This window comes from Rhododendron vialii, chromosome 5a (assembly GCF_030253575.1).
Source record: "Rhododendron vialii isolate Sample 1 chromosome 5a, ASM3025357v1".
Lineage (NCBI taxonomy): Eukaryota > Viridiplantae > Streptophyta > Magnoliopsida > Ericales > Ericaceae > Rhododendron > Rhododendron vialii.
The window spans coordinates 32,580,034-32,590,583 of record NC_080561.1 but is presented as its reverse complement, the minus strand read 5'-3'; the positions used below and the strand labels follow the sequence as shown (position 1 = coordinate 32,590,583).

The 10,550-nt window shown below is 37.3% G+C and overlaps 1 protein-coding gene across 2 annotated transcripts in view; it reads right to left on the bottom strand.

The window, feature by feature from the left end:
* The window catches only part of LOC131327223 (calreticulin-3-like), a 63,608-nt gene that overhangs the window by 51,458 nt on the left and 1,600 nt on the right, over window positions 1-10,550 (bottom strand). Inside the window, exons 2-14 of one of the 2 annotated variants that reach the window (XM_058360268.1) lie at window positions 9,559-9,666; window positions 7,294-7,486; window positions 4,407-4,665; window positions 4,179-4,235; window positions 4,047-4,094; window positions 3,663-3,749; window positions 3,505-3,562; window positions 3,242-3,309; window positions 3,050-3,142; window positions 2,903-2,959; window positions 2,710-2,811; window positions 1,722-1,754; window positions 762-1,046 (exon numbers count right to left, since the gene is read on the bottom strand). In XM_058360268.1, the coding sequence (XP_058216251.1) occupies window positions 1,035-1,046; window positions 1,722-1,754; window positions 2,710-2,811; window positions 2,903-2,959; window positions 3,050-3,142; window positions 3,242-3,309; window positions 3,505-3,562; window positions 3,663-3,749; window positions 4,047-4,094; window positions 4,179-4,235; window positions 4,407-4,665; window positions 7,294-7,486; window positions 9,559-9,666 (1,175 nt within the window). In that variant the 3' untranslated portion in view covers window positions 762-1,034. Of the gene's footprint in view, window positions 1-761; window positions 1,047-1,721; window positions 1,755-2,709; window positions 2,812-2,902; window positions 2,960-3,049; window positions 3,143-3,241; window positions 3,310-3,504; window positions 3,563-3,662; window positions 3,750-4,046; window positions 4,095-4,178; window positions 4,236-4,406; window positions 4,666-7,293; window positions 7,487-9,558; window positions 9,667-10,550 lie in introns of those variants that run through there. The other variant, XM_058360269.1, reaches the window with a different exon arrangement.

The window sequence follows — 10,550 nt, the reverse complement described above, 5'->3', positions numbered from 1 at the left end:
TGCTGCCAAGATTTCTAGCAAAAATTTAGTGCGCTCTGCGACGTGGAGCCCCAGGTCCTCCACCGCCACATTCGGTGCGGGATGCAAAACCAAGTGCATGAACCTCACAACAATGTTCAGTGGGAAGTGGAGAAGAGCTTGTGCCCAAAGTAGACTGGATTAAATTCGGATTTGACCCAAGAAAATCTAAATCCAGTTATCGAAATTTTATCCGATAATCTGAATAAAGAATCCAAAACCTAACTGCCTGAGTCAGATTTATTCGAATCCGATCCATTTACAAATCGAAGCCAATTTCACACCAACTTTAATTGGTTTTTTTGATCCATTTTTTGTACAAAGATGGTACAAAACTAGAATTTTTTTTCCTTTTTCTTTTTCCAAAAGGATAGTTATATATATTGATAAACCGAATAATGCAAAAACAATCAAAGAGTATCCATCCTTCGTCAAAGGCGTGGACAGTCATATCGGTGGGTAGGCTTCCCAAGTGGAGATTTTTTCCTTTTGCAAGACACAACTGGCTTTCAATAAAATAAGAAACTATTTCTTTTAATTGGGGTAACTTAAATATTAATCCTCCTAGCCGATCAAAATAAAAAATATTAGTCCTCTTAAGGTGTCACTCATAACCAGCTCAATAGAACCTTCTTGTAATATTTAATCAAAAGATAATATTAATCAACGCTATGAACTTCCAATGTACTAATCTAACTATTCTAACAATAATAACTTTTTACCAATCTCAAAAAAAAAAAGGATTTTCGGGTCAAAGTCATATTACCAAAAAGAGAAAACCCCAAAACTAGTTTTGAAGTCATACTATAACAACTTGACTCCTGCTCACAGTTGCACAAATGTCCAGACATGAAATACATTACAGTTTCTTCAGAATCCCCACATAAAGGTGGTGATAAATATTACAACAGTACAGCTACAAAAATGAAATTTCTTCAGAACATGCTATTCTAAACCAGTTGATTCTGGTTAAGCACATCGTTTGGTGGAGCGGAACATAGAAGCAAAACAGTCCATCAGAGTTCATCCTGCAAAGCCCACAAAAGAGAAATGTCTTCTTAGTACCGAGGTCATTCGGAAATCAACAAAAACCACAAGTAACGATACTGCTGCAGTTCGCTGCAAACTTGGGATCTCCACAACCTAAGAGCTCAAGATCAACAGCTCACATAAACTACTGCATTCGTAAAAGGAAAGCAAAATACACTTTTGCCGATGCACAAATGCACTTCTGAAGTGCTATTAGATAGTGCATGACTAACTCTCAACTCAAACATATTTTAAGTTTCCACTATTAAGCAAAAATGCGCGTCTGATGTAATGAGTGACATAAGATGCCCAACTATCGAGAAATTACTATATTGCAACCTAGCAGCTTGTGAATCCAAGAAAAAATCATGAAAAATCAAACAGGAAAATGAACTCAAAATGGTTGAGGTCCACTAGTGCGGCACAAATGTATGTGACATCCACATAAGATATAAACTGCAAGACTTTTGGAGTACGTCTCGAATCATCACAGGGATATTGCAATTGATGCAAGTCCACACACAGATAGCAGAATTATTTAAAGAAATTTATGTACTTATAAATCAAGTTAAAAGCACATGAAAAGTTGTGTATAATCTTGAAAGTATTCAGGCCATGTCACATGATTATTAATGCCTAAGAAAGACTCAAGTAAATGAGAGGTTTATGCTTACATGATAATCATCCATGTAGTCACGACGATCATGCTGAAAAACAAAATTGTAATGTATTAGAAATTCCATTACAATATTTCCATTTGCACACCTCATATGTAGAATGAATAGGAAATAATAGGGGATCAAACAGCCTATAATAAAACACCACAAGGGCAAACAAGTTAAAGCAATCCCACGATCATCTCGAAGTTACACAACCAAAAGGAAAATGCCCACAAACTGCCTTGCTCAGATAAATACTTGCACCGTCTCACAATGTTGGTCCTTTTGAGAATTTCAACTTTTGAAGTAGACGTAATAATTGCACTCATGTTCAAATTGAACTAGAAAGGCATTAATTTCAATCGTCACGCCTTTGTTCCCAGTTTTAATACACAAAAAAAGCCATTTGTGAAGGACAGTTTCGGAAAACTAACAACTTTTACTTGGACTTTACAAAGAGGGCTAAGAAGTTAGGACAAACTCAAAACCAACAATTTGGGATTGAGGGACTAACTAATAAATATTTTTGATAAAACTCATAAACTAAATGGTTCAGACGCTTGCCCAAGATCTTCCAAGCAGTTATTTACTTCGAAAAAGGTGCCCGGGGAAAAAGCACAAGGGAAAAAGAACTTTCTAAGTTCTAACCACAAAAGGGAAAATTCCACACAATCCAAGGACTAACTATCCCAGGACAGTTATTGTGGGCAAAGGTGACACCACTAGGGGATTCCACATGGTGTCATTAACCAATGCCCAATGGTAAGCACCAAATGGGAGGGTGGAAATCACTTGGTCACTTAGGCGGGAGAAAAGTTGGTGGGTCCTATTACACATTATTGTGTGTAATATTTGGTCGGTGACACAATCTAGCACTGAGACAGGCTATAGTTTTAAGTGTTCACGCTCGGCTCGGCAAAATATAGCTCAGCTAGAACTCAGCTCGAGCTCGAGTCGAGCTGCAAAAGTTGGGCTATAGTTAGTGATAGTAGAAGATACATACCCTTCTATATCTGTCTTTGTAACGCTCCCGATCTCTGTACCTTCGATCATAACCCCTCTCCTTTCTCCTCCTCTCACCTTCCTCTCTTGCTCTTTGAGCTTCCTGCAAATTTATAAAAGCAAACCCTTAAGTAAGACCAAAGCTCATAGCTACATTTACCTAATTGTACTGAACATTAAGTCTAGCAAGTGACCTCTTCTTCCCGTGCTTTTCTCACTTTTTCAGCTTCTTCAAAGGCCTCCTTCTCACTCTGAATTTTTGAACAAAGAGAGTAAAAAGTAATGCACTACCATTGAGATTTGGGCCCATGGAAGAAGAAAGAGAATGAAATAACGCACACCTCTCTGTTTGAAAACACTTCCTCCACAACTTGTTTTGCATATGCTGGATCATCAGTTATTAAAATGTTGTCGTAAACTGAACCAGCCTTTACCTGCATTCCACCATGTTCACACTTGAATAATTGCACCCACAACATAAATATCAGAGACAGGGTATTTACAATCTTGGCAGGTTGATGCTTCTATCTCACCTGCCAAACTTCAATGCCAACGTATTTGATAGGTTTCATAACATAAAGATCTGGGTCATCTTCAAATTCTGTGGAGGAGAAAAAGGTAATATGTCATTCGTGAACAATCTTCCAATATTTAAAGGGAATAAGCCAATTTCTTTGCATCTTAATACAGGATTCTGAGCAGCAGGCATGTATGTGGGTGGTTCTGCATGCACATGTGCATCTGTACAGATGTAGTCATCCATGTGGATAATACTAAGACCAAACGTATGTTATACCTGGGTTGTCAATCCAAGGAATCTTCCACTTCCCCTTATAGTTGGGATTCTTTATTTTCTGTTAATAAACCAGTTAACATATACTGCCGAGAAGTATGTCGGAAAATAACAAAACTACAAGCTTTCTCCTGTCAGTCATGAAAAACTTTTTGGCATACCTTGCGCTTCCAAGGTCCCTTATAAGCTGGATTTGGAACCTTCGGTGCTTTCCATATCCCATCCTCATCTTCATCCCAATTATCAGGCTAATGAAATGAAAAACATGGCATTTAAGTTTTTTTCTTCCATTCAGTATGTGCACCAAATCAAAATGGGAAAAATCAAAAGAAAAAGAAAAGAACAGAACCATAACCAGATCTATGAAGATAAAGCTTACTGGGGAGAAAGAGCTTTAATAAAAAATAAAGTTTAGGAAATTGAAGTAGATTCCTTTGGATGTAAATTCACGCTAATTTGCAGCCAGTCCCATATCAACCGGTTAGAGAACAATCAATTACATAGCTTTGCACACAAAGTATATCGCCACACAAGAAATAACTAACCTTCTTAGCTTTTGGGTCAGGAATTTCTGCTGGGATTGAATCGTATCCCTGTGATGTCACATAAGACATGATCGAATAAATACAAAAATATGTCAAAAAACAAAATTCCTTGTAAGAGGTATAAGATGATACCGCAGGTTTGCCATCATTAGGCTCGTCAATATATTCTCTATCATCCCAGTCTGCAGGCTGTGAGATAAGCAAGTGAATGCTTTAGTCGAACAAGTCAATGGAAAAGTTACCAAGCACAAATATGCAACAGATGATTTGCAGGATGCAATTCTAGGTGAGTTAAAAGCCCAAGACATCTGATTTTATCTTTCCTAGATGAAATTCAACATTCAAAGTTTAGGATGAAACCTTTTTTGCATTGACATCCTTAATTTTCCGAGGAGGAAGGATATCCCAGTCAGTATACATGCTTCCAGAATCTCTCTCTCTATTGTCAATCAAGATGCTATAAGTTGCATCAGGTCTAAGAATTAACGTGTAAAAATGGGTTAACTTATCCGTCTCACACTCCAGATCTTTCTTGATGGGGTAATTCTGGCCCTGGTAAGAGAGTATCACATGTAGCTTCTTTGTTTGCGTGCCACATAGATCTGGTCCAAACATTACACTACACAACATATAATTTGTTAGCCAAGGCAAATTTCTTTCCACGAATTAGTGTGGATAACTTAAAAGGTTGCAAAATGACACTTTAAATGAGGGAAAACAAACTTAATACAGCAGAATAGACAATTCACTACTTACCAAAAAATAGACAATTCACTAAACCAAACCAAATGTAAATTTTAACCCACGGTAACCTAATGATGAGTCATACAGTGAATGTAACTATGAAATAATAGAGATCAGATAATCTAATGGAGGATCATCATGATAGGGTGGACAAATTCACTATTCAATTCAGAAAAAGTGAAGAACCTATTATTAAATCACCAAAAATGCCCCCACGTTGCACCATAAAATGCGTACATTCGGTATAAATGGTTAACAAATCGACCTGGTCAACGATCATGTCCTCAGAAGCACATGCGCCTCATTTTATTCTGTAGCATTGTCAAACACCTATTGGACCCAGACACAGCTTGAACAAGACGAGATAAGTATTGGACCCATCACATGGCATATTTTGTGCTCCTGGAGCAGCAGATGTCACATGGGACTGTTTTTAATGATCACAATGGGTTTGCAAGTTTTTCACGTATGTTAAATGTATGTGACAGTTATTTCGATTTGGACAACATTCACTCATCCAAAACTATGTCCAATAATGCAAAAATATACCCATCTATGATAATGCATCATATCGGATCATAGCTAAACGTTGTACTTCACTGATTTCCAAATTACACCGCACTTAGATATACCAGAAAGGACCAGTAAGTCACAACGTTCACCCAGCTTGACCTCACATAGTTGCAGCATCCCAAACTGATGTGTGTGTATCATGCAGCACAAATCCTAGACTAAACTTCAAAATTTTCGGTTAAGGGTCATAATCAAGGCAATTAGAAATTTGTCCTCAAGACTCTTGTCACCAAAAACCTAGTCATACTAATAAGTTACAAAAAAAATCCAAATAGAACTTCTTGCACCAAATCCTAGTCATACTACACAAAATCAATGCAAATGGAACGGCCGCAGATCGTGAGAGCAAAATTAAGTTTAAATGGATTTGGGCAGAATTCATGACATTTACACACTACTGAGGCTATAGTGTTTTAAATTCAAAATCACCGTTTCTGAATCAAGGAAAAGAAAGGAAATAGAAAAGGACTAACATCTTAAAGATACAGGAAGATGATGGAGATCAAAAAGAATTGGGTAAGAATAATTTTATCTATCGACATTAAGTTTCATTTGAACAACATTTCTAAGAACTTTGTCATCAACATTCCATTACAATCACCTACAAATATCATAGTAACTGTACTAAGCTCCAGAGTAATTACCAGAATTGCAGAAGTATGCCTGGTTATAAGTTCATGTTTAATTACCCACATTTTTTGCCTATCAAAAAAATTTACCCTCATTTTCAAACTGAAACCAGCTAAAAGGAAAACTGAAGGAACCAACCAATTAATAATGTTTAATCTTGACATACTTGGAATTGAGAATAATGACATACCCAGGTCACCCCCAACCCCAACCCCCCGCACACCCGGGGATAACTCCCAGGCAAAAGTTCAGTGGGTTCAGACTTCTGAACAATTTCATCTCAGCATGAAGAGTGAGCAGATGCATCCAAGAGTTTGGGGAGCTTCAAAATACACTTAGTATGCTGCTTTTCACACCCACTCCCTTGTAAGAGAACAATTATAACCAAGTGTCTTGAATACAGTCACCAATGATGGGTGTAATAAGAGAGAGGTGGGGTGGGGTTATCATTTATCAATGCATGTGAAAAGGGTTGGTTGTACCATACTGTTAACAGAAAGTGGGTTTATGAAGAGCAGCAGTCAATAAAAGAACTGGAGGATTATAGTTAAATACAAAAGGAAAACTATGACAGCAAGAAAGGGTTCATTAGTTCTTGTATAGAGGTTTCATTGTTTCACAAAAAGTTCTACGGACAATGACACTGATCACATGTATGCTAGAAAATCTAGAAAGTTGAATGGGTCCAACTGAACCTACTGTACAAAACAGGATATCGCTGTTGTATGCCCTCCTATTAATCCTTGCCTCGAGCCCAAAAACATGATCCAACCGTTACCCATGTAGACCTAGTTTCTAATACATTTTAGGTTCAATTTCTCAATGCATTCTTGTAGTACTGGGTCCGTGTCTCTCCAGAGACCCAGTCTTTCTTATACATTGTTGGTCTCAATAGCTAATGACGAAAAATTTACATCTCTTCTAGAAAGCACGTCATTTGAAGGCCACTAGTCTCAATAGCTAATGACAAAAATTTTACATCTCTAGAAAGCACATCATTTGAAGGTCACTAGTACGACAGTTATTTTCCAATGATTGAGAATTTGCAACTGCCATATTACCCGGCCATGAAACTACACTGAGAGTTGGCTTAACCTACCAGAAGAATATGAAAATTGAAAGCAAAACCTACAAAAGAGTTTCAGTCACCAGAACACAAAACACCCACTCATCTTACTGAACTCGATGATTTGGATCAAGTTCTTTTTGTCCTATATAAGCCCCTTGGCATTTTTCTAGCACCATAGACTTGCATACTACATAGCACGAAATATGAGTACTTATAACAGGTCAAACTCACCTATAAGGAGTGTCGCCTCCAAACTTCTTTTGAGTTACTAATCCAGAAAGGAGTTTAATGTAGCCACCTCCGCATTCAATGTCCTGCTCAATCTTTATAGAATACTGGAGAACCAATGTTCTATCTTTATTGCTGAACTCCGGGATTTTTGCTGATATGGCATAGTGCTTGGCATCCGATGATGTTTGGATACCTAGAACAGTACACAGACAGTTTTAATTCTAAACTATTAGATCCTCTCAGCCTACTTTTTTTTCAATGTATAAGTCAGGCTATAAGTAGACAAAAAAGATAAGTGCAGAATGAGTTGGTTGCAACTGTGCTCAAAGAATTTCGTACACAAATTTGGAAATTCTCATCACTTCGTTTGTCTGACTCAGGCATAGTTACTCTCCACCCCACTGGTCCAATCTTTTTCCAGATTTGAGCAAATAATGGGTTGATTCTGTTGCATATATTTACTTGGAGCCAGTTCTCAGTGGTCCACATTTCACATTCTGACGAAGTTAATATTTTTCAAACAACCATGCTCCTTGATCCTACTTCCCACTCCTCCACAATGGAATCTCCCTTCCAATTGGGATAGATCCTGATGAGTAGTAGCATTTTTTGTTCAACTTAGTCCTGAATAGCTATGCATGTATCTTCATTTGTTGCTTTAGACCCAGAAACAGAAAATATGTCCTTAAGATATACTCCCTCCATCCCAAATTGGATGTCAATTTTTGATATCCATGCCAATTTCAATTCCTTATATCTTTCAATATGGATCTCAAAAAATATGCAATATGGATCTTGTTTGATAGTTCTCGATTAGTTCTATAATACAAAGTTTTCAAACTCATGAAAAACATTATAGATTGAAAAATATAAGAGACAAAAAATGACACGAGTTTCAAAAATTGTCATCCATTTTGGGACGGAGGGAGTATTACATATTGATTAAATGGTTGTAGGACAAGCAAAAAATTCCACAAATGAAGGTCACAGTTAAATTCGGCATGATAGAAAACCCAATGAAACAAACCCAGTCAAGGTTCGGAGTCTTTGGAAACTCAAACTACCAAATTTTACGAGTTCCAATTTCACCCAACCAGAAACCGCTACGTACCATGACATGGTAATCCTTGATGCACCAGATTAAAGCTTGTCATTCAAGACCAAGCCATTTTGGGAGCACCAGACAATAGTATTGAATGGCTACCAATCGATGCTAAACTTTTGGCCTTTCTGATTCTTAAGTTGATGTATATCTTCGGAATCATTTTCTTCATCAAGCCATTACCTTGTCATTCCCCATTAGTTTTTGAATGTAACATTTCCCAAATAATGGAGTTGACTCTCTAACCTAATTTAATTGAGTTGAAAACCAATCCCAAGGCCATGCTATAAATACTACGTACATCAGTGATACCCTAGTAATTCCCTCCATTAACTTTCACCAAATCAAGTTTTACTGATTTCAATTGTAATTTCGTTACCATTTCCTTGCTCCACTTTGTTGTGGATAAACAGCCAATTCATCAATTTTATAATCTGCACTAGAAATTTTTCACAAGTGCGTAATCATCCGAGTACTTTCAAATGTGCCCTCGTGCCCCGCCCAAATTCAGCATTTTTATAATCTGCACTAGAAATTTTTTATAATTTTGAAATCATCCGAGTGCTTTCAAATGTGCCTTCGTGCCTCCACTCCACTCATGCTCAAGCCCCAGCCCCCGCACCTGTTTCATGCAACTATAATCTAGACATCAAGGTACCAATAGCAAAGCCCACTACTAGTTATTAGCTGACCATTTTTTTATTTTGCACTGCATGCTAAAGTATCATAGCCCAGTTCTAGTTTTTACAACATCATACACCTGTTCTAATTTTCAGAATACTATTCCATGGAACCACAACCATGACCACATTAACGACACTAGGATTCAATTTGAAAATCTAGCTCGGAAAGTTAAGTCTGATTCAATTACACACACAAGCAAAGCAAGCAACTCAGCAGTCATAAACTAGGCACTGAACTTGTAATGAATTGATTTCTACATATTCCCTGCAACAATTATATAATTTAGATGCAACAACTTGTCCATCAAGCACTTCAATTGACAAGATAGCATAAGCAGACAGACGCACACATTTATACCCATTTTAAATCTGTTTATATTCAGAATTGGAATAATGAGGGGGGGCAATTTCATACACACACAATACTTGGACGCACGGAACTCAAATAACAAGTGCAAATGAATCTAGAGGGATAATTACCCTTGTCATCTGGGTCTCCAGACCATTTTCCGGCTGTATGCTTGAATGACCCTGCTTTCCCTTCACTTTTTTTCCAATCTGATTTAACCCACCTGCTTTGCCAACCATCTTTTCCAGCCAAACAAACATACAATTAAAACCAAGAATCCAGGTTCCCATCCATGGAAACAAATAGATGGTGAATAATCAAGTAACAAGCTACAACAGAAGAATGAATTATCAGGCCCCTATTCTTCTGGCAAGAGTCTTATCTCTAGAAAGGAGATAGTTCAGAGTTTAAAAAACTGCATTTCAAAATGTAGCAGCTTAGCTAATTTCTCCCATTTTTCACACTTTCCCAATAGGTCTAACTCTCAAGAGTCTTTTCCAATAATAACAAGAAAAATATGTACATTCCATCGGAATATTTGCCTTTGATATAGGGGAGAATTCTAGACAAAAAAGAATAATAGATAATTTGATCTCATCCAAAGGAGAAAGAATTAGGTGAAGACAACAAAGCAATTTACGACAATATTCACCATTCTCAGTTTGGTTCCAGGGAAAGCCCATGAAAAGCTTATATACGAATATGGTTCTTTAGCAACATAGGAACAGAAAAAAGTGGTTTCAGTCAGTAGCGGAACCACCCTATCACATGGTCCAATCATGCTTGAATCTTTAGTGTAAACTGTACAGCCAACTCACCAATATATGAATGTGGCACCCCCTTAATTAGAGAGAACAGCCCCCAACTGGCACCCTTAATTAGAAATTTGTATTCAGTCCTTTGATCTCTTCCCCTTTACATGGACCCCGCGTTCCTCTCTCATTTTTATAATAAGGGCTTCACTCTATAGATTCTTTTCCTAAAATAGTCACTTGTGACCGAACTCACCAAAAAAATATTGGCTCTTTTACTTTTTATCCTTACTTGAACATTGTGGAAAACTACCTCTGTAGATTAAGTGACAAAAATTGAAGGTACTCAAGTATAGTCAAGTATAGTTGCA